We start from the raw sequence: 23,846 nt of genomic DNA on the forward strand, positions 1-23,846 counted from the left end.
CCAGGTGCTGCCAGCCTGGAGATTGAGACCAAAGCACGGCCAGCAGCACAGCAAGCTTTCCACTGCCCATGCGCCTCCCCCGGAAACCCCTTGCAAGGGTGAAAGGGGAGCTCAGTGAGTGGCCTATCGGCAGAGGCTGCTAACAAGGGGGCTGAACGGTGCTTCTGAGTGAGGGCAGGGGACCTCTTCCCTTGGCTTCGGACTGATACCAGCATCTTATTGTACAAAGTCCCCCTACAACCCCGCAGACGAGAACTGCACTTCACTGCACCGCTGACCTGGCCAGGCTGGCACCCATGGCCCGGAGGTGAAAGCATCTGTATCCCACTGTCAGGGCCATGGGCCAGCCAGTCCTCACCAAACAAACCCAACAATATTCATGTTCACATACGGCAAACATTCCCATCCCCTCCCACTTTGCCAGAAGGCTGGGGAAACATGATAGGGGTTCCTACGACAGCAGTGACTGGACCCGATGATCCAGGCAGGAGGTCCTATCCAGTCCTGTGTTCCTATGAATTTCCCAATAAAAATGCCATGCTCACTGGCAAACAGCATGGACACGTATCCTACTCCAGCTGTGCCCTGAACCTTTCGGCCCCCGGCACGAGAACATGCTGCATGCAGAGCTCCAGTTCTCAGCAGCATAGAATCATCAAATCATAGAATATCAGGGTTGGAAGGGACTTCAGGAGGTCATCTAATCCAACCCCCTGCTCAAAGCAGGACCAATCCCCAACTAAATCATCCCAGCCAGGGCTTTGTCAAGCCTGACCTTAAAAACCTCTAAGGAAGGAGATTCCACCACCTCCCTAGGTAACGCATTCCAGTGCTTCACCACCCTCCTAGTGAAAAAGTTTTCCTAATATCCAACCTAAACCTCCCCCACTGCAACTTGAGACCATTACTCCTTGTTCTGTCACAGAGTTCCTATGTCCTCAGATCACCCCCAGCTTTCACTGGTGTAGGAAAAAAAATCCATCCTCTTGGGACAGGAATTCCTGTTTTATCTGCACATCCCAGACACGTTGCCCCAACAGGCTAGCACTTACTGGAAAACTGATCACAGGCCCAAGTGTGCCATAGGGTGCAAGAGGCATAGCTGGGGGGCTCTGGGCAGCCCTTACCCTAGCGTAATGGCCATATTCCACAAGACAGCCCCCTTGTGTGCTCAGGTCACCTGGCTGTGAGAGTCTGCATCCCACTCACCGTGGCTGTATTTGCAGAAGAAGCCAGTGCTTCTGGTAGGGGGCTCGATGTCACACCCTCTGGTCTCCCATGTTCCGTGTCGAGAAAGGTCAGATGGGCAGAGATCCATCACTGCACACTGGCCAGACACATTAGCCACGGCTGCTTCAAGAGAAGAGAGGAAACTATGCTTGCTATGGACTGTGGAGTCTCTTCTACTGCCCAGCAACCCCAGGACACCTAAGCAATAGCAAGAGCTGTGGGACGGGGGGACACTGAGGGGTGAGTCTCTGGGCCGTGGCGAAGGAGGTTTTGGGGAGCCTGTTGTAGCCTCTCATGGAGAAGTGTTCATATCCCAAACTTGTCACTGAGCTGTGGGGGAAGGTGTGTCCTGACTTGGGGGGCTGCAGGTCCTGGCTGAGGGGCATCTCCAGAGCTTTGGGAGCAGGGCAAGAGCGGAAGAGCAGGGTGTGCACATCTCAGTACTGGGGTCGATTGGCAGAGGGGGAGGGCCAGCATGGCTGACAGACATTTTCTGGTTTGCTAAGGAGAGGACCCTGGGAGAGCCAGTGGTGTAACACCTACGATGATGCCACTTGTAGTAGACAGGGACGGAGGCGTCGCTCCATTGCCATACTGTGCTGAACTGCAGCCCAATCCACATATGCCAGCCATCGGCAGGAAAGGCATCTAGAATACACACGCAATGCACACAGCCATCACTGAATGCCGCCCGCGCTTGGCACAGACCGGGGGCCCAGGACTGCCTGTTCCCGACCACTTCAGCTAAACACTGTGCTTCAGCAAAGGGGCCTTTTCTCACTGAGTCCCTTAAAAACTTCAGAGAAAAGCAAAAGCAAATCAGGCTGGAAAATACAGTTGTACTAAAATAACCCGCCCTCTGCCTCAGGTGCTACATGGCCCCCATGCCAGCAGTGTCTGAGCGCCCTCCGCACACACCCCTGGGGCAGTGCTGCTATCCCCATGGGATAGATAGGGAACCGAGGCCCAGATCTCCCAAGGTATTTAGGCACCTAACAGTGTAGATAGGATGGGAGTTAGGCACCTAATCAACTTGCCCAAGACGTCAGGGAACTGGACCTGGAGTCACCTGAGTCCCAGCTTAGCACCCAAATCATTGCCCCATCCTTCTATTCTGCCCCCACGGCTCATCCTTACTCCCGACCTGGGGCCAGCTTCTCATATATATATAAAGGGAAGGGTAACCACCTTTCTGTATACAGTGCCATAAAATCCCTCCTGGGCAGAGGCAAAATCCTCTCACCTGTAAAGGGTTAAGAAGCTAAGGTAACCCCGCTGGCACCGAACCCAAAATGGTCAATGAGGGGACAAGATTCTTTCAAATCTGGAGCGGGGGGAAAAAAGGGTTTGGTCTGTCTGTGTGATGCTTTTGCCGGGAACAGACCAGGAATGCAGCCTCACAACTCCTGCAAGTAATCTAGCTAGAAATGCGTTAGATTTCCTTTTGTTTAATGGCTGCTAAAATAAGCTGTGCTGGATGGAATGTATATTCCTGTTTTTGTGTCTTTTTGTAACTTAAGGTTTTGCCTAGAGGGATTCTCTATGTTTTGAATCTGATTACCCTGTAAGGTATTTACCATCCTGATTTTACAGAGGGGATTCTTTTACCTTTTCTTTAATTAAATTTCTTCTTTTAAGAACCTGATTGCTTTTTCATTGTTCTTAAGATCCAAGGGTTTGGGTCTGTGTTCAACTGTACAAATTGGTGAGGATTCTTATCAAGCCTTCCCCAGGAGAGGGGGTGTAGGGCTTGGGGGGATATTTTGAGGGAAGACGTCTCCAAATGGTCTCTTTCCCTGTTCTTTGTTTAAACGCTTGGTGGTGGCAGCATACGGTTCAAGGACAAGGCAAAGTTTGTACCTTGGGGAAGTTTTTAACCAAAGCTGGTAAGAATAAGCTTAGGGGGTCTTTCGTGCAGGTCCCCACATCTGTACCCTAGAGTTCAGAGTGGGGAAGGAACCTGGACACAGCTACACAAAGCTCCTAAAGCAAGTGACAATGATCAGAGACTGGAATAATGAGATGCCGGTGTTGCCCTAGTGCTGGGTAAATGTGACCCTTGCAGCCCTGTGATGGGAAGAATCCAGAGCAGGGAGAAACCAAGCCAGAAAAAATACAGTCAGAATGAGCCACACCTCTCTCCTAAATGTGACATGTGGCTAGACACTTCCCTCCCAGTCCCCAACCAGCAGGATGCCTAACCTGGCCTTATACATCCCCATCCCTAACAGGCTCCTAAGCCCCTCTGTATCCCCCACCTGGCTATGACCCCCACATGGTCCCAACCTCTACCCCTGACCACTAATTAAAAACCCACAGCTGGCCCATGCTAGCTGACTTGGGCTCAGGCTAAGGGGCTATTTAATTGCAGTGTAGCTGTTCTGGCTCAAGCTGGGGCTGGGGCTCTAGGACCCTGCGAGGTTGGGGGTGGACCAAGAGCTCGGACTGAAGTCTGAGCTGGAACATCTACGCTGCAATTAAACAGCCCCCCAGCCTGAGCCCTGCGAGCCTGAGTCAGCTGACATGGGCCAGCCACCGGTGTCTAATTGCAGTGTAGACATACCCTAACAGGCCTTGGCTGAAATGCCCCTCCTGCTCTCCGCAGACCTGGCAATCTCTGTTGGCTCAGCTGCTGCCTCCCACTCCCTCCAGGTTCTCAGGTCTGGGGCTAGATGGGGAGCTGGGGACCCTGTATTCTCAAGGCCTGTAACCTGAAGGTGCCCATGAATGTGCAAAATGTGAATAGAGCAGGTGGCTAGAGCCCAGCAGAGTGAGGCTGGCAGCATAACTCAGGGGTCAGGAAGAGGTGTAAGAGCACTGTGGGTCTGGGGGCAAGGAGGGCGATAGATGAGACTCTAAGATAGAGGGGAGGGAAGGAGAAGGAATCCCAAAAGATCCTGAGACTTTTCAAAGAAGCACTCAAACTGTTCAGATGTTTGAACTTCCAAGCATTTGGGGGTTTGCCCATCACTCAGCCTCCCTGCCTCAGGATAGCAGTGCAGCAGTTACTGAGAGTCAGGGCAAGGAGCAAAGAGTCTGTCAGCAGACTTGCCTCTGCAGTGACATGAGTTAGAATGAAATGGCAAAGGCTCCTGACTCTCATGGTACAGAGAGAAACTGAGAAATCCAATCCCAGCCCCACAGCCAGCTCTCATGGGGGACTACTTTGCTTTTAAGCATCAGGAATCAGCCCCTGTTGGAGTCAGGATACTGTCCTGTCCCAGCCATTGGTTTTTCCAATCTGGACAGCCCCTTATATGTTACCTCTCTGTCCACTGCTTCTCTGCTTAGCTGGCAGTATCTGCATGTGCCGGTATCAGGGGGAAACAGCCTGGAAAAGCTATTGGGCAATAGCTCCCCAGTTGGGCAGTCTTATTCTGTACTAAGGATATGTCTACATTGCAGCTGGAGGGATGATGGCATACCCTGGCTAGCGTTAATCTAACTAATGCTGCTAAACATATAGCCATGAAGACACAGTAGCACAGGCTGGTCAAGCCCGCCTGCAACCCTGGGCCTGTACTCACGTTGCTAGTCCAGTTGGGGGTCTCTGCCACCCCATCTTCACTGCTATTTTTAACTATGCTAGCTAGGTTAAAGCTAGCCCTGGTCTGTCTACCTGAGCTGCAATCACACCCCTGATTGCAGTGTAGATGTACCCTAAGGGTGCAGTTTAGCTTAAGTCATTTCAGAAGTGGATTAAGCCAAAGCGCACACAGGCACTCAATGCAGGATAAGAGTGTCCACCTCGGGAGCTAGCATGGAATAGCTGCTGTGCTTTAAATTCAAACCCAAACTGATTTTACAATAGCTTTCCCATTCAGACAAGCCACGAGACTTCAGGGCTCCCTCCTCCCTCTGCTTATTGCCCACTGGATACCTTCATTCACTTTGTTCTCAGCGGAATGGGGTCCCCCCCCACAGGGTCCTTACCAGACAGGAAGGCGTTCTCATCTTCACCTTGGACACTTGCTAAGCTCCCACCAGACTGCTTGCAAAAAGCCAAAGCTTGTGGCCAAGTCCTCATTTCCCAGAGGGCAGGGAAGTGGAATGTGTAGCAGTGGGAGCGGAAACGCACAGCCCTCACAGAGCTGGGGAAGGCACCTAGGAGAGAAAGAGATCAGACACTAACCAGGGACAGCAGGAGATACTGTCCCACTGGGCCAGACAGTGCCTTCCCCAGCCCAGCCTGGCCCTGCTCTCCCTGCAGCTCCAGGGGCGGCATGTGAACCCCCCATTTGGGGAGGCTAGCCCCCACTCCTTCCAACTAAGGCCCTACCCCACCCCATCTGCTCTCCTCCCCGGCCGGAGCCCTGATCCCCCGACCGTGGCCAAAGCAGCCCTACCCCAGACGCTCTGAGTCCCAGCCCACCAGCCAGCCCAAATCCTGGCTCACCAGCCAGCCCAGGCTGGCCAGCTCCTGCCCTGGGTGGCCCTCGCCCTGGGCTGGCTGGGCAACCCAGCCCCGGAGAGCCAGGTTGCCCCAGCGCCAGCTGGGCAGCCCGAGCACTGGCTCCACTTGCCACATGTCCCGGGCCACCGGCCAGCCCACCCTAGCCCACTTCGGGGGAGAGGCTGAGCAAGAGTGGGCAGAAGAGCAGCCTCGCCTGGGGCCACAGGGGAAAAGCGGGATGAAGGAGGGGGCTTCAGAGTAGAACGTGGGCAGAGCCACTCCTGGCTATTTGTGGAGGCTTAGCTTCCCCTGGCCTATGACACCTGCTGCCCATGAGCTCCAGGGAAAGGTCCCCAAAGCTCTTTGTCCAGCTGTCTGTATCTGTGGCTGTCTGTCTGTCCATGCCTGTGCGTCCTTTGGGGGATATGGAGGGCTCCCCAAAGCTGTCCATACACACGTGCATGACTCTGAGAAGTGGAGGTTCACCAGTTTTGCCCATCTGTCTGTCCCTCTACAGCTGTGGTTATGGGGAAAAAGCTACTTGTCTTCCAAAGCAATTCATCAGCTCTTCCACCCAAGTATGTGACCCCAGGGGTGCAGGGACCCCAGAGTCCTCCATCTATCCATCTGTCTCTGCTGGAAAGATTTCCCAGTTTGTCCATCCAGCCATTCCTTGGGTACTCCCCCTACCTGTAGCTGGCATCTCACAGATGAAGGAGCTGGTGCTGTTGCAGTCCCAGTCTCTCCACTGGTTGAGGTAGAAGCCCACAAGCTGCGCACAGTACTTGTCCTTGGGGTAGCTCCACAACCAATTCCTGGGAGACAAAAGGCACAGAAACCCCAGAGGATGGGGGGAATTAGGCAGAACTAGAGGCCGGGACTGTCACCCCAGAAGAGCCGCAAGAGAAAACAGAACAGACAACCATGTACTTACTCCCTGCCAGGCACAGAACATGCACAAATCAGAATCAAATATGCTTCCCCCCAGTCCCCGTGTTTTGTATTGACCCTGTGAAAGCTAGGGGCACCTAGAGCTGCTCACAGAGAGCAGAGCTGAGCAACTGCCCCAGAGATACAGGCCCAAACCTCCCAACTCCATCCCACTCATGCAATCCTTGGACCTTCCCTCTGGACTAGGGTGACCAGATGGCCTGATTTTATAGGGACAGTCCTGATATTTGGGGCTTTGTCTAATATAGGTGCCTATTACCCCCAACCCCAATTTTTCACACTTGCTGTCTGGTCACCCTACTCTGGACATTACCCACAGGCCCCTGCTCCTGGGTAAGGCTGCTGCTAGGAACTGCGGACCAGGCGCTTCAGGAGTCTCACAATGCACAGAGACAAAGTAGGCTCTGTCTGAACTAATGGGGATGTGACAAACAAGCCAGCCAGCGCCTTCATTCCCATCATGTCCCTCTCAGGGACACCATGATTCACAAGGAAAGGAGCTGCAGAAGCCCCCCGGGAGAGGAGAAACAGGGCTCTGCAATGCTCCAATCCCAGGCCTGATCAGTGGATTAAGGGTGCTCTGGAACCCACAAGTGAGGCTCCTTCTCCTACCTGTACCAGCTCTTAGAAATTGGTATGCCATCCACCCAGGTGAACTCAGCCTCTCCTCTGAGCCGGGCCAGCCCCATCCAGTACTGAGATCCACGGTCCATGAACTCCGTCAGGAACATCTGCCCCAACAGAGGCAAAGGGAAACAAAGCTAGAAAGTCAGGTGATTCAGACTGGTGCTGTGTATCAGTCTCTCACACTAATGTGCTGAGTGGGGAGGAGAAGGAAACAGGGAGGGAGGGCAGGAGGAGGGGGTGGCACAGCAATGCAGGTCCTGGTATTTGGGGTGCGCAGCATGGGTCGCTATGCAGCTGTCTCATAGCTAATATAAACCCTGTCCCCAAGATGAACAACTAATCTGAGCCCTGAGCCTAACCCTGCCATGGCTTGGGGGTGGGATGTCTTGGACACTGGCTGATTGTAACATGGCCGTAACATCTGTGCCTCTATGAATTGAGCCCCATGCTGTGCGCATTAACCCAGCCCCTCACTACATAAGCTATCCTTGCTGGTGACCCGCAGATTAACCCCAGTCCCCTCCTCTGTATCGGACTGCGCTCTGGAACTTGCCAGGGCATAAGCTGCCCGTTTTCCTGCCCTCAGTGCAGGGGGCAGCTCAACTCGAGTGCAGCTCTCTGAGCACAGTCTGCCCTCGTGTATTTCCCTCCTGCTCATCCAAGCCTCCCTTCTTGCACACGCTCCGGGGCTCAGCCCTTACCTGTTTTTTGTAATCCCTGATGACAATTAATTCTGCCTTTCTCTCCTGGCAGAAGACTCTGGCCTGGCTCCAGGAAAGGGCAGGCCCCTTGGCCGGGACAAAGAAGCAAAGCGTGTTCCTGTAAGGCACCCAGCCAGAGGGGCACAGCCCCCACACTGCTGGACAGCAAGAGAAAAAGGAGGGCTTGCACCCCAACATGGAGCCTCTGCCTCACAGGCCCCGTCGCCCTCGCCTTGGGCCCCGCCCCCCGCGCAGACGCTACGAGGTCTCTGCGGTGCTGCCAACACAGGCCAGCTCGGACAAGGCAGGGACGCCAAGCGGAGACCAGATGAAGGGGTTTGTCAGCTGAGCCAACACGACAGGCTATTGTTTTTTAGGGGCTCAGGGCTGCCATGAGTGGGGCAGAGAAAACCCTGTGCAAGCCAGAGCAGAAGCTGCCCGTTCGGTCTGGAGGCAGCACCCTGCTGGCTCCCCTGGCAGCTCTGCTGTTGCACTGTGCAAAGCACGCAGGTGCTTCTGCCTGGCACATACCTGAACAGGAGCCTGCCAAGTGCTTGTGGATCCTGTGAGGTGAGACACTAGGGGACCGGAAGGGTCTTATCAGTTAAACCAGAACTGGTTTGGGGCAGGCCCAGGAGGCCTCACCCCAGGGCTGTCTCCTCAGGGCCACCTAGGAGCACAGGCCACCACGCACAAGGGACTGGCAGAAATCGACTGGGCAGGTTGTTTCCTCAGCTCCACACCTCCTACTGCTAATTTCCTCACCACAGCTGGCCAGGGTCAGCTCCAAGGCCACTCGGAGGCACCAGCAACAGCCAGCACTCCCCATGGCAGCAGCTATGTCCAGCTAAAATCAAAGAACAGCCACAGTCACCCTCTGTGCTCTCCTTTGGGGTCCCTGAAGCTGCTGGGTGGGAGGAAAGTCTCCCCAACCCCACCCCGCAGTCCAGGCGCTGCATGGCACCAAGAGCTGGAGTGCAGCATCCCCACAGCTCGCATGCATGGCCCTGCCAGACCTCCAGCTCCACTGCGGAGGCAGCAAGCTCAATCACATTTCCAGTTCAGTACTCCCTGCGGGGACTCAGCAGAAAATGCTGGCCCTGTCTCGCTGGGCCTCGGCTCATCGAGCAGCCCTGCTGGAGGCCACTTCAGCCCTCGGGCGCTCTGCTGTTCTGTGTGTATGAAGAGCTGTGGGCAGAGCACCCAAGGGCTCCTGGCATGGCTCTTGGTGCTGCAATTGGGCTAGGAGAGGTGAGCTGCCCCTTTCGGCTCTCTTCAGGGGGCTGGGCCCAAGAGCCTATGGCCTGGCTCCTCCCCACAGCACCCAGACCCCCATGTCACCCAGAACAGGAAAGTTCCCACAGACACACCCACTCTCTGTAGCTCCCCAAACCCTCCCCCACTCCATGAACATGCACTCCATCACCCCACAACACTCCCCCACTGAAATGCACCCCTCATCCGCCCAAACCCTCCTCCACCCTCGGGACACACCCCTCATCCACCCAAACCCTCCCCCACCCTTGGGACACACCTCTCATCCGCCCAAACCCTCCCCCACCCTCGGGACACACCTCTCATCCGCCCAAACCCTCCTCCACCCTCGGGACACACCCCTCATCCACCCAAACCCTCCTCAACCCTCAGGACATGCCCCTCATCCGCCCAAACCCTCCTCCACCCTCGGGACACACCCCTCATCCACCCAAACCCTCCCCCACCCTTGGGACACACCTCTCATCCACCCAAACCCTCCCCCACCCTCGGGACACACCTCTCATCCGCCCAAACCCTCCTCCACCTTCGGGACACACCCCTCATCCACCCAAACCCTCCCTCACCATCAGGACACGCCCCTCATCCACCCAAACCCTCTCACGCCCCCTGGGACACACCCTTCATCCATGCAAACCCTCCCCCACCATCGGGACATGACCTTCATCTGCTCAAACCCTCCCCCACACACAGGACACACCCCTCATCTGCCCAAACCTTCCACCGCCCCCCAGAACATGCCTTCATCTGCCCAAGCTCTTCCCCACCCCGGAACATGTCCCTCATCCACCCAAACCCTCCTCCGGCCCCCAGGACACGCCCCTCATTGCCCAAACCCTCCCCACCCCCCCCAAAATATGTCCCTCATCCGCCAAAACTTTACCCCACCTCCAGGACACGCCCCTCATCTGCCCAAACCCTCCCCCACCCTCCAGGACATGCCCCTCATCCGCCCAGACCCTCCCCCGCACCCCTGGGCACATCCTTCATCCGCCCAAACCCTCCCTGGCCCCCCTGGACATGCCCCTCATCCACCCAAAACCTCTGGGACATGCCCCTCATCCGACAAACCCTCCCACACACCCAGGATGCACCCCTCATCCACTCAAACCCTCCCCCGCCCCCCTGGACATGCCCCTCATCCACCCAAAACCTCCAGGACATGCCCCTCATCCGACCAACCCTCCCCCTGGATGCGCTGCTCATCCACCCAGACCCTCCCGCACCCTCCGGGACACGCCCCTCATCCCCCCAAAACCTCCGGGACACGCCCCTCATCCACCCAAAACCTCCGGGACACGCCCCTCATCCGACCAGCCCTCCCCCACACCCAGGATGCGCTGCTCATCCACCCAGACCCTCCCCCACCCTCCGGGACACGCCCCTCATCCACCCAAAACCTCCGGGACACGCCCCTCATCCGACCAGCCCTCCCCAAATGGGTTAGTTCAAGCACACACATACATGCATGTACACTCACTCACGCATGTCCATGCAAACACACGTATCATGCACACAGTGCTTACCTGCTTTCCAGGCTCTTCCTTCGCTCTCCTTTGCTCCTTTCCCAGAGCATTGTGGGGCCCCTGCAGGCCGTCTCCAGCTCTGCCATGTCCAGAGCACAGAATTGCTGCTGGGTCACCAGCACCACAGCTTTGTGCCCTGAGGGCCCCAATTCGATGAGCCAAAGGGGCGGTGTTGCAATCACATTAGTCCAGCTGAGTTTGCTTAACATCCTGACAAGCTCTGTCCAGACACAGGCTAACAGAGTGGAAGCCATGCTTTAGCCTAGTCCCCCCTTGCCTTCCCCGGAAGCTGAAATGCAGCTGGCTAACACAGCTTCAGACACGCCTGCCTGGATGTTGATGGGCATTTTCGTGCTGAACTGACCCAACAATTAAAACACCCCCCTTTTTGCCTGTCCAGGTAGTTAAGAAGACGAAGGTGTAGCTGCTGCCTCTGGTTACTAGAAGAAACCTTTCTTCTTCAGGATGTCTAACCGCACAGAAATCTTGAAGGAAGGAAGGCTGGGTAACCACATAGAGGGGTGTGTCTACCACCCAATAAACACCCATGTGCCAGGTTGGTTACAAAAGCATGGCCTGAAGCCAGACTGGGGCCAAGGATACACTCAGAGCACTTGCCAGGCAGCGGAGCACTCTGTCGTGGACACCGTTTATACCGGCAAAACTGCACTTTTACTGGCGTGACTTATTCCAGCTCCCCCTCAGGGGCTCTAGAAACCCCTTTGGTTCATAAGTCTCTGCGGGACTGGTAGGGGAACCCACGCCCACCCACTGCACTGGGCTCCAGGCAGGCAGAATTAAGCTTCGACAACTCCTCCTGCAGTTTCCTGAACTCCTTCCTACCACCCCGGGTTCTGTGGCCTTCTCCTGTCACCTCGTCTCTGGGTGCTGTCTCTGGGCAGCTTCTCACCAGCTTGCGGACAGGACTTTCCGTCCCCAACCTGCTTGCTCCTCTGACAGCCGCCCTGCCCCTCTGCTTCTCGGCTCTTTTCTTCTCTCATCTTCTGTGAGGCTGCCAGTCCGTGCTGGCAGATGGTTGCTTCATTAACTCCTTAGTCACCAGGCCAACCCGGGGTCTATAGTGACCTCTGATAACCTTATTAGCATGTGTGTAGGTTCTTTTATTGTTTTCTAGATGTATTCTCTGTAATGCTTTTAAGGTAAGATTATATGGGCCTGTTTCGAAAGAGCTGTGTGATATCAGGTAATTACTGACAATACACTGGGCTTCGCCTTCAAAGAGAAAGGGAAGCACACATGCGGGTGTGTTGAGGCAGTCTGGCTTGCTGGGAATATCACAATCTAGTCAGGGAACTGTGTGGCCTGGAAAAATCTCGGTCAGGAGGGAGAGAGAGACGCAGAAAAAGAGGAGCTAGGAGCTCGGAATTGGTGCCCTTGAGGGGACCACGGAGGGGGAACACAAGGGCAGTTGCCTCAGCTGTGATATACATGGTGGCAGCATGTGTGGAATCTATGAAGGTGTGAATTGTCATAAGTGCAAGCAAGTGCAATTGCCAGCAGTGAAAGTGTTACGGATCCACATGATCTGTTCTATGCCCCAGCTTTCCCTTGGAGGAACTCCTTCAGTGTGCCAGACCCCCAAAGGGCCCCACTCTTCCGTAAGGGCAGGCCACACGGCCTCAAAACCTCCAGGCTCCAGCCCTCCTTCCTCACACTGTGAGCTCTGCCTAGCGAGGCCAACTGAGAGACACTCCTGGTCTGAGACTTGGACACTCTTCAGGGGCCAATGTACCTCCACAAGTATTTGCAGTGACACCAGGCAGCCTTTTCAAAACAGCAGGGTTTATTAGTCAACTGGAGCACGGCATCAGGAAGTGCTTGGGTTAAGACAGAGAAGCAAAGGTTAAGAAACCATCCATTCTGGCCAAGCCAGCGCTCCACAGCTCTCTCCCTCTGTCTCTTTGTCAGTCCCAGGTGTGAGCCCCAGAGTTTTCCAAGGGTCAGCTCTTCTCCTCCTCCTCTCACCTCTCGGTCCATTGTCTTCCTCTTGCAGACCCACACTGAATTCACATATTCAGCATGCTGGAGTTTCCCATGGGTGGGTGTCAGTTGTTCAGTCACTGGGGTTCCCATTGTCCTTCTGGATCCTCCATTGATATGGGTCTGTTTCAGCCAGTCCTTCCACAACCCTGTCATAACCATACAGCTAAGGGTAGCCTAGAATTCCTCCTTACCTGTAAGGGGTTAAGAAGCTCAAATAACCTGGTTGGCACCTGACCAAAAGGACCAATGGGGAAAGAAGATACTTTCAAATCTTGTGGGGGGAGGCTTTGTTTGTGTGTTCTCTTGGGAAGCAGAGAAGCATCAGGTCAGAAAACTCCTTCTCCTATAAACCATCCTAAAAGTCTCTCATATTACAAAAATTTTAAGTAAAAACCAGGCAAGGCGTGTTAGATTATCTTTTGTTCTGCTTGTGAATTTTTCTTTTGCTGGAGGGAGGTTTATTCCTGTTTTTTGTAACTTTGAAACTAAGCCTAGAGGAAGTTCTTTCATAGATTCATAGATATTTAGGTCAGAAGGGATCATCAAGAGCAGCTTTTGACCCTTTTGCACCCACTGGGAGCAATCCCAAGTCAAATAAGTCCCTGCCATGCATATATTCATAAACATATTACAGAAAATTCCTACATCATCACAGCAAGTACTGTAGGCAGGAAACACACAGAGAAAAATGGAGTCTCGTAGCCTTTCAGGAAAGGAACAGCAAAAAGAGTAATGGGGAAAATGAGTTATGAAAAGCTGAAGAAAGGTTGGCTGCTTGAAGTGTGCAAAGAACGGCAACTCAGCACTAAAGACCGGACAAAGACACAGCTGGTAGATACGCTGTATTTTCATGACCAGAGGAAGAAGGATGGTCTAGGTTCACAGGGCAAATCCAGTCCACGGGCAGAGGTCCAGCAGGCAGGGGAAATCTTGGAGCCAACTTCCTGGAGGGAGGCCGGAGGTAAGTGATAGAGACAGCAACCCTGTTCCATTGGGATGAGGGCACCACTGCACAGGAATTGCAGACCGCTAGGCAGAGCAGGAGAGGGACAGAGTGCATCTGGAAATCCAGCTGCTCGTGGAGTGGGAGGGCCAGCACTGGCACGAGGAGAAGCAGTGCCAACACAAGGAGAGGGAGAAGGACAAGGAGTGGCATTATCAGCTCAAGATGGAGACTGCACCAGCAGAATCCTAGTCCAGCAGGTGAAGCCAGATCCCATTTACCGGACCTGGAGGGTGGCATAGAAACATTGCAATCTCTCGCCCCTCAGGGTTTCTCAGCGAAGGGTTCCAGCTACTCCGTAAGGCTCAGACGCTCTTTCTCTCAACATAAACCTGTCAGTGTTTGGGAACAGAAATACTGTCTGTGATTTTTCTCACCAGCTGTGACACTGATATGATTATGACATAATTATGCTGCATCTTGTACAATACATGTCTTGTGAAGTGTCTATGGAAAAGTTTCAGAGTAGCAGCTGTGTTAGTCTGTATCCACAAAAAGAACAGACATACTTGTGGCACCTTAGAGACTAACCAATTTATTAGAGCATAAGATGCATCGGACGCATTGAATGGAACATATAGTAAGATAGATATATATACATACAGATAAGTTGGAAGTTACCATACAAACTGTGAGAGGATAATTAATTCAGATGAGCTATTATCAGCAGGAGAAAAAAATTCTTGTAGTGATAATCAAGGTGGCCCATTTAGACAGTTGACAAGAAGGTGTGAGGATACTTAACTTAAGGAAATAGATTCAATATCTGTAATCACATTAGCCACGCCATCAGGGGCTCATTCAACTGCACATCTACCAATGTGATATATGCCATCACGTGCCAGCAATGCCACTCTGCCATGTACATTGGTCAAACCGGACAGTCTCTACACAAAAGAATAAATGGACACAAATCTGACATCAGGAATCATAACATTCAAAAACCGGCAGGAGAACACTTCAACCTCTCTGGCCACTCAGTAAAAGATTTAAGGGTGGCAATTTTGCAACAGAAAAGCTTCAAAAACAGACTCCAATGAGAAACTGCTGAGCTTGAATTAATATGCAAACTAGATACCATTAACTGTGGATTTGAATAGAGACTGGGAGTGGCTGGGTCATTACACATATTGAATCTATTTCCCCATGTTAAGTATCCTCACACCTTCTTGTCAACTGTCTAAATGGGCCATCTTGATTATCACTACAAACGTTTTTTTCTCCTGCTGATAATAGCTCATCTGAACTAACTATCCTCTCACAGTTTGTATGGTAACTTCCAACTTATCTGTATGTATATACATATCTTCTTACTATATGTTCCATTCTATGCATCCAATGAAGTGGACTGTAGACCACGAAAGCTTATGCTCTAATAAATTTGTTAGTCTCTAAGGCGCCAAAAGTACTCCTGTTCTTTTTGCGGATACAGACTAACACGGCTGCTACTCTGAAAATTGACATATGAGGGAGTGAACACATCAGGGAGAGGCATTCCCAGCTTGCAGAGCAGGGGTCTGGGTGCAGTTGTGGAAAGGGACCTGGCTGGAGGGGGAAATGCATTGACTGGGCCAGGGACATGGCTGGGGAGGTGTGCTGGAGCAGGGCTGGTGGGGCACAGCTGATGTGTCATACAGTCAAAGAGTTTAAGGCCAGAAGGGACCCTAGACCATGTAGTCTAACCACCAGTTTATCACAGGCTACTACCACTACTCAGAACCTTTACCAAGCAGCCCAGCTATGGCCTCCACCACTGAGTGCAGGTGCACTGAACACCATGGCTGCGCCTGGAGCACATGCAAAGAATTCCCCTTGGCTCCAAGGGAACAGAAGGAAGACGGCATGGGCACCACCTTCTTTTCCTTCTCTTTTTGCCCTTTCCCAGCGTGGGATGGAAGCCTGTAGTGAGTGACTGGGCTATAAAAGGAGAGGAAGAACTTGTGCATTTCAGCAGCTGTGGGGTTGGCAGAGTGAGTGTTTCTGTGTTAATGGGGTGTATTAGGCAGTGCTAAAATAGGGCGGCGTTAAGGGTGCCTGGACAACCTTAATTCTGCATTTCCTGGTGTTCAGAGTGTGAGTTTTGTTCAGCTCAGCATTCTGCAAGGAGACAACACCATCTGTCAACCAGACCTCTGCCACTGCAGTTGACTTTGGTTAATGGGAGATGCCCCTTTAAGAACAGGCTGGGGCAGCATTAGCATGTGTGAGACGGAGAGCGAAGCATGAGAGATTTAGCCTGTGTCCAGAGAGAGGACCCTGCCAAAAAGGGCAGAACTCGATTTAATAAACGTTTCTTTCCAGAAACCAGCCTCGCTCTCCATGGGTCATGTGACCGATCATGGGGCTTGGATACCCCAGGGTGCTGCCAAAGAGTGACAGAACCTGTCCCTGTAGGTCTCCAGGGTGAATCCTGTTCAGCAGGGATTGAACATCGTTCACACCTCATGGGGGCTTTGGTGCTTGGTGGCCCTGACATGAGATGAGTTTGCTGAGTCCTGTTGTTAAGTGTAGAAGGCTGGAATGTTGTTGCCTTGGTAAGGCTGTTTAGGCCGCTCAGTGCTTCTGTCCTTGGAGCTCCATTGTTATTAGTGCTAGCAGATAGTGCAGCCTGCTCGTTCAGCAGACCTTGATGTTACTCATAAAGAAAGACCACAGGCACCATTTGGCCAGGTTTCTTACCCTCACGGCACAGTCCCATAGGAGCTACACTAACACATGAGTGCCCAGTGGCAAGGAATGGCTCAGTCAGCAGCATGAATTTCTGCTCTCTCCTCGGCTGCACAAAGAGTTAAGGCCAGGGACCCTGATTTTTATAGACTGGGACAAACAGCATACATACCACCTTAAGTATTTTATGACATCTGTTTGTTACCTCCCCTTGTTCCTGATATCTTGGACAAAACATCCCTATTCACTATTTTGTCAAACCATCTTACCTTGTACTAGATTGGGTAGTATCCCTACTTGCTGGAATGTATTTACATACATATCTAGTGCCGAGTACACTAGGAACAACTTTGCCAAGTTCATGTACTGGACAGGGAACTTGAGAGCATCTGCATTAATACATGGCCTGACTTGAGTTCACTGCCTTTGGTTCAGGCTTAGATTTTGCACCAGGCCCAGTGCTCCAGGCTCACTCTCTCTACTACATTCCCCTGCTTTTTGTATTTTTATGGGGAGGATGTTTACCCAAAGCCAGTGACAGATGTAGCCTCCTGTTTCAATGGGTGCACTCCTCTCCCATTGCCATCTCCTCCTCGCCCTGACCACCCACAGCGGCAACCTCTGCCCTGGCACAGCAACCCTAACCTCAGCCCGGTGTGTGTGAGCGCCCCACCCCACACTCACCCCAAAGTGGCAGCTCCTGTCCTGTGGAGCTGGGCCCACCTCCCCGCTCCAGGCATTGCGACCTGCCACACAGGGTTGCAGTGACGCTCAGGTTTGGCCCACCCTTCCTCACAGAGGGATGGCCAGGCCAAATTTTAGAGGCATGTGAACCCGTGAACTGAGCCACAGCTCCCAGAGTGGGGAGCTGGGCCGAGCCCTACAGGACAGGAGCCACTGCTGGGGGCGTTCTGTGGGTGCATTGCACCCATGAACCTTTGTTAAAGAAGCCCTTGCCCAAAGCCCTGGCAAGCCAACCAGCAGGGTGGAGGTTCAGATATCCATCTTCCCCAGGAGAGGCAGGGGCAGGCTCACCGGCCCCTTGATAATGTACACAGAGCTTCCCAGGCAGACCGAGAATGATGAGGGTCTAGAGGGGAGTAAGGGCCCCCATGTGATGATCTAGGTGGCTGAGAGGACCGCAGGCCCCAGGCCCAGGGAGATGACAGTGTTCGATTACCCTCCCGCATCAGGAATGACAAAACAAGCTGTCAGGGGCTGCAGCTGCAGCGGGGCAGCTGGGGGAGCTGTAAACCCTACAGATGGCTCAGGCAGCAGGACTTGCTGCCCAGGTGTGGCCTGGAGAGGAGCGCCCGCACTCTGTGAGGGTGGCTCAGAGACCCAATCTGGTCCTCCCTGCAATCGCTGTCTGCCCTACTAAGTTATGGATTCTCTTCACATCTTCCAAACTTGGCAGCCCATCCCCAGCCTGGCCCTGGGAACAACCTGCTTAGCCCTCAAAGTCAGCCATAGCCCCACAGCACAGGCACCGTCCGCAGCAGCTGCTTTGGGGAAACTGTGGCCGGGGCACCGTCTCTTGGCAGAGCCCCAAGGGCTGCTGTGTGACCGGCTTCTCTTTGGAGGATGCTTTGAAGACTGAGTCGGCCTCGGGCCTGCCAGCCACCCGGGGCTGCTCCTTCTCAGACTTCACTGCTAGGAATACTGCCAGGTCCAGGTCGAGCATGGTGACGCCTCCGCGGGGTGTAGGCGTACTCTGGCGGCACTGCGGGCAGGGGATCCACCGCTGCTCATTGGCTATGGCATCAAGGCGCTTGATGCAGGCCTGGCAGAAAGTGTGGCCGCAGTAGAGCCGGCGCGGGAGCCTGCTGGACAGGTTGTAGGAGGAATAGCAGATGATGCAGTCGATCTTATGGCTGCCTCGGCTGGGAGGGAGGGAATCAGCCTCGGCTCCAGGCTCTGTGTCCTCTGCGCCGTCCCTGCCCAGGGTCTGAGACATACTGGGGAGGGGCAGGAGAGAGGGGCCCGTCAGAGACTTGGGAATGGGCTTCAGGCTGCAGGGAGCAGCCTGTGCACAGGTGCAGCGGCTGTGATGGGCTCAGGGCAAGTGAAGGGCCTGGACCCAGGCTGCCTCCCCAAGGGCCATGCAAACAATGGAGTGGGGGAGAAAACTGCTGCCTCGGGTCAGAAGCTGCCAGCCCATAACACGGGAAATCCAAGGCAGACAGGGCGAAGAACACAGGCCTTATGGCCAGGGCGTGCGGGTGAGGGGAGGTGTCCCAGCAGGGGAGAAACATCTGCATGGGGGAGAAAAGGGGCACCCGAGGGCAGAGCAGCATGTGGGGGGGAAGGACACAAGTGCTAGAGGCTGGTAGGGGCTGCACAGCCATCTCTGGGGAAAAGCAAGGCCAGATGGGGAGGACAGGAGGGGAGGTGCAGCGAGGGAGGAGAAATAGGAGGGGAGATGGGAGGTCAAGTGAGGGAAATCAAATGAAAAGGAATCCCATTCAATGACATCACATGAAGGCAGACACCTAAATATTGACAAATTTAATAAGTGCTTGTATACAAATGCTAGAAGTCAAATACGAGGATGGGTCAACTTGAGTGCCCGGTATTAAATGAGGATATTGCTATAACAGGCATTGTAGAAACTTGGTGGAATGATGATAATCGATGAGACATGGTAATACCAGGACACAAAATACATGGGAATGACAGAGTAGGTCACAAGGGTGGGGGAGGGGCACTATATGTGAAAGAAAGCATAGAATCAAATATAGTAAAAATCTTAAAGGAATCAAACTATACCATCAAATCACTATGGACAGAAATTCCCTGCTTGAATAACAAGAGGATAGCAGTAGAGAAACACTGCCGACCAGCTGATCAGGATGGTGATGGTGACTGAAGTGCTCAGAGAGATTGGTGAGGCTACAAAGACAGAAAACCCAGTAATGATGGGGGATATCCCCATATTGACTGGGAACATGTCACCTCAGGATGGGATACAAGGATGCCATGTTCAGACACCATCAATGACTGCTTCTTGGATCACCTGGTCCTGGAACCCACAAGGGGAGAGGCAATTCTTGATTTAGTCATAAGGGGTGCACAGGTTCTTGTCCAGGAGGTGAACATGGCTGAACCACTAGGTAATAGTGACCATAATGTAATTAGATTTAACATTTTTGTAGCGGGGAAAATACCAAAGAAACCCACCACAGTAACATTTTACTTCAAAAAGGGGAATGACACAAAAACAGGAAGCCAGTCAGTGCTGAGCTGGAGCCGGTTCACACCGGTTCGCCCGAACGGGTTGTTAAATTTTGAAGCAGTTTTAGAACCGGTTGTTAACCCGCTTCCCTGCAGGGGGCGCTGAGGCTTTGATGGGCTCCGGCCGGGAAGTGATGTAATTCCTCCTCCGGCCGCCGGGGGCGCTGCTGCGGGAGCCATGTGGGCTGCCCCCTGGCCCTGGGCACGAGCCCTGGGGCTGCTGCTGCTCCCCCGACCCCTGGCCCTGGGGCTGCTGCCTGGTGGGTCCCCGGCTGCTCTGCTGGGCCTGGGCTGCGTCCTGCTGCTCTCCCCATGAGCGCCCACCACCCTGCCCGCAGCCAGCCACCCCCGCACCCCCTGCCCTGCCCACAGCCAGCCCCTGTCTCCATCCACCCCCGCACCCCCTGCCTCCAGCCAGCCCCTGCCGCACCCCCTTCCCTGCCCGCAGCCAGCCCCGCACCCCCTGCCCTGCCCGCAGCCACCCCTGCACCCCCTGCCTGCAGCCAGCCCCTGCCGCACCCCCTGCCCTGCCTCCAGCCACCCCCGCACCTCCCTGCCCGCAGCCAGCCCCTGCTGCACCCCCTGCCTGCAGCCAGCCCTTGCCGCACCCCCTGCCTTGCCTCCAGCCACCCCTGCACTCCCTGCCCGCAGCCAGTCCCTGTCTCCAGCCACCCCCGCACCTCCTGCCCGCAGCCAGCCCCTGCCGCACACACCCCCTGCCCTGCCCGCAGCCAACCCGTCTCCAGCCAGCCCTGCACCCCCCCTGCCCTGCCTGCAGCCAGCCCCTACCTCCAGTCAACCCCTGCCCTGTCTCCAGCCAGCCCCACACCCCCTGCCGCACGCACCCCCTGCCTGCAGCCAGCCCCTGCCGCACCCCCTGCCCTGCCTCCAGCCACCCCCGCACCTCCCTGCCCGCAGCCAGCCCCTGCTGCACCCCCTGCCTGCAGCCAGCCCTTGCCGCACCCCCTGCCTTGCCTCCAGCCACCCCTGCACTCCCTGCCCGCAGCCAGTCCCTGTCTCCAGCCACCCCCGCACCTCCTGCCCGCAGCCAGCCCCTGCCGCACACACCCCCTGCCCTGCCCGCAGCCAACCCGTCTCCAGCCAGCCCTGCACCCCCCCTGCCCTGCCTGCAGCCAGCCCCTACCTCCAGTCAACCCCTGCCCTGTCTCCAGCCAGCCCCATACCCCCTTGCCTCCAGCCAACCCCGCACCCTCCTGTCTCCAGCCAGCTCCGCACCCCCTGCCCTGCGCACAGCCAGCCCCGCACCCCCTTGCCTCCAGCCAACCCCGCACCCTCCTGTCTCCAGCCAGCTCCACACCCACTGCCCTGCCCGCAGCCAGCCCTGCACCCCCTGCCTCCAGCTAGCCCTGCCCCACGCCCCTGTCTGCAGCTGGCCCCACATCCACTGGTGCCGTGCAGTTCCCAGGGCAGTAACCCTGCACACCTGCTTCAATGAGGGGGGTAGGGAGCAGCTGGGACCCACACGTGCACACCCTAGGGTGACCAGACAGCAAGTGTGAAAAATTAGGACAGGGAGTGGGGGGTAATAGGAGCCTATATAAGAAAAAGACCCCAAAATTGGGACTGTCCCTATAAAATCGGGACATCTGGTCACCCTAGCACACCCCCAGGGAGTGGCGGGGACCCACACCTGTGAAACGGAGCTCGTTTCTAGCTCAGGCCCATCTTTTTAAAAAAGAACTTTAGGCAGGGTTAACACATACCCGTATTTTCCCGGACAGGTCAGGCTTTTGGTTCGGAAATCACTGTCCAGGAGGAAAATACGGACATATGGTAACCCTGCTGGTACAAAAAATACATACTGGAGCACATCCCTTACATCAGAACTTTTTATAGGGAACCGGTTGTTAAGATTTTGGCAGCTCATCACTGGTAACACCTATTTTTTAAAAAGCTCCAGGCCAAAAATCCTGGCCATTACAGGCTGTTAAGCCTAACTTCAGTACCAGACAAACTGGTTAAAACTACATAGGAGAAAAGTCTTATCAGACACATAGATGAACATGACACAGCTTTTGTAAAGAGAAATCAGGCCTGACCAATCTCTTAGAGTTCTATGGGGGTGCCTACAAGCTTGTGTACAAAGGTGATCCAGTGGATATAGTGTACCTGGACTTTCAGGAAGCCTTTGACAAAGTCCCTTACCAAAGGCTCTTAAGCAAAGGAAGCTGTCCTGGGATAAGAGGGAAGGTCATCTCATGGATCAGTAACTGGTTAAAAGACAGGAAACAAAGGGTAGGAATAAATGGTCATTTTCACAGTGGAAAGCAGTATGGTCCGCCAAGGATTTGTGCTGGGACCCATGCTGTTCAACATATTCATAAAGGATCTGGAAAAAGGAGTTGGGGGAAACAAGAGTCTGGGGGAGGGCAAATGGGAAGGAAGGTGGGGTCGGGGAGGGGAAATGGGAGGGGAGGGGAGGCAGGATGCTGGGCAAGGGTGGATAGGAGGGCAGGTGGGGTTGTGGGAGGAGAACAGGACGGGAGGTGGGGCTGGGTGAGGGGAAATGGGAGGCAGGAGCAGCTGGGGAAGGAGGAAATGGACATGAGGGCAGGTGATGGGGAATAGGAAACCTGAAGAGAGCCCAGTGAGACATGCTCCCTTTCCTGCTAAGCTCCGGCTGGCCGCTCCCCACTGCCCAGAGCTTTGGGACTGGCTGCTCCACACTGCCGGGCACTGGGTAAAGAAAGGGTCTTGTTTTTGAGACATCCTGCATGGGACCTGCACCCTTGGGAATCTTACATTTGCAGTGCAGCTTGGGGGGGCAAGACAGAGCGAGGGGCTGCCAGCCCCTCTGAGCCCTGCATTAGGCACAGGCCAGGCTAGATCAGGAGCCACCTGACTCCCCCACCTCAGGACAGAGGCCAGGAGTTTGCAGGGCATGGGGAGGAGAGAGCCATGCAGCTCGGGTTGCCTGGCAGAGCTGTGCAGCCCGGAGCCCTCTGCGGCTGCCGATGATTCGAGTCTCGACAGGGAAGGAGAAGGGGCTATGGAGAGGGTGCTCAGCTGAGTGCCCTGCTGTACCATACCATACTGGGGGGGGGCATTTTGGGAGCATCTTCTGGGCCTCAGACACGAACCAGTTCCCATCACGCAGTCCAGGGAGGTGACCGCCAGCGGCATGTGGGGCACTGGTGCGACTGGTTGCCCTGATACCCTTCTCCAGCCTGGGTTGAATGCTACATTCCTACCTGTCCCGGCGACGCTCTCACCTCTGGCAGGGCTCAGCAAGGCAGTGAGAGGGCTGCGCAGTGCCGGGGGGCTGCAGCCTCTCATGAGGAGCAGTGGGGGGCCCAGGCGTATGTGTGACTCTTCAGGGAGCGTCTTCATGCAGATCCCAGCTGCTGCTTCTCACTCTGGTAATTATCTTGGGTTCACGTTTCAGGGACAGGCACGCTATTGTATCTGCCAGAGGGAAGCCAACCCCAGCTAGGTTGGGTTACAAGAGCCCTGGCAAACAATGGCCTCCGAAATCCAATAACACCCTCCCCTCCCTGACTTCCTGGGAGGATTTAATACCCAACTCTCCCGGAGCTCAGAGATCTCATTAGTGAAAGAAGCAATTTGTAAGATGCCCTGGGCTTTACCCGGGTAAGGAAATGTTTAGAAAATCAGCTTTACTACATGTGAATGCATGACTGTGCCCACACGTCAGATCTTAAGTGCCAGCCGGCAGCCACGGGATACGTGTTATGCAGCACAACCTCATGTAGTTAACACAGTCAGCTTCAGTGCAGGAGCTTCCCCCTCAGCAAGGCGGCCTGTGCTTCAAACGGACCTATGCTCAGCAGAGCCAGCTCTTGATCATCCGCTCTGCACCAAACGGCTCCAGGAGTCCTGCAGTTTGGATGTGGCTTAGGAGTCCTGGTCATACCAAGGAGGATGCTCCATGATAGCGTAAGGGAGATGTCCCCTGGAGGCAGGGGATTGTGTCATTAGACACAGCGATCTTGATCCTGTGCTGGCCATGAGAATATTTGGCCACCAGCATAGTGGGTGTGTTGGAATTATTACTGTTTTGCAGGGTATAACCGCAACACTAATTTAACCATAAATCCCAGTGCCAAATGGTATTTATACATTCGCTCTAAACTTGCCTAAAAAGCCTAAATAATAAGCAATGTACTTCACCCAAACAGTAACAGAACACTGATAAGCATTTGCTCAAGAGACTTACAAACAGGCTAAACCAGGCACGCTTCAACCCATACTGG

General features: G+C 54.5%; 2 protein-coding genes across 2 annotated transcripts in view; both read right to left on the reverse strand.

Annotated features, from left to right (window-relative positions):
* LOC119563858 overlaps nt 1-7,033 on the reverse strand; it is a 58,535-nt gene extending 51,502 nt beyond the window's left edge. The window contains exons 1-5 of the mRNA XM_037880003.2: nt 7,008-7,033; nt 6,314-6,438; nt 5,164-5,334; nt 1,774-1,878; nt 1,210-1,350 (exon numbers count right to left, since the gene is read on the reverse strand). Of these exons, the coding sequence (XP_037735931.2) occupies nt 1,210-1,350; nt 1,774-1,878; nt 5,164-5,334; nt 6,314-6,438; nt 7,008-7,033 (568 nt within the window). The remainder of the gene's footprint in view (nt 1-1,209; nt 1,351-1,773; nt 1,879-5,163; nt 5,335-6,313; nt 6,439-7,007) is intronic.
* Nucleotides 7,034-17,827: 10,794 nt separating this feature from the next.
* On the reverse strand, nt 17,828-22,348 carry RNF224 (ring finger protein 224). Its single transcript, XM_007069703.2, has 4 exons — nt 22,340-22,348; nt 19,845-19,868; nt 18,580-18,632; nt 17,828-18,335 (listed from the first exon to the last, which is right to left on the reverse strand). Exons 1-4 carry the CDS (start codon nt 22,346-22,348, stop codon nt 17,828-17,830), a joined length of 594 nt encoding a protein of 197 aa, XP_007069765.2.
* Nucleotides 22,349-23,846: the final 1,498 nt, after the last annotated feature.

Source organism: Chelonia mydas, chromosome 16, assembly GCF_015237465.2.
Source record: "Chelonia mydas isolate rCheMyd1 chromosome 16, rCheMyd1.pri.v2, whole genome shotgun sequence".
In the NCBI taxonomy this organism is placed as follows: domain Eukaryota; kingdom Metazoa; phylum Chordata; order Testudines; family Cheloniidae; genus Chelonia; species Chelonia mydas.

Bases quoted from the DNA above. Each gene is read 5' to 3' on its own strand.
- RNF224 (XM_007069703.2), bottom strand. The intron at 18,633-19,844 runs GGGGGAGCAGCA...TCCCCCATGCAG, and splicing joins CAGCCCCAGGGCCAGGGGTC to ATGTTTCTCCCCTGCTGGGA. The intron at 18,336-18,579 runs GCCTGTGTTCTT...GCCCCTCCCCAG, and splicing joins CCGCACGCCCTGGCCATAAG to TATGTCTCAGACCCTGGGCA.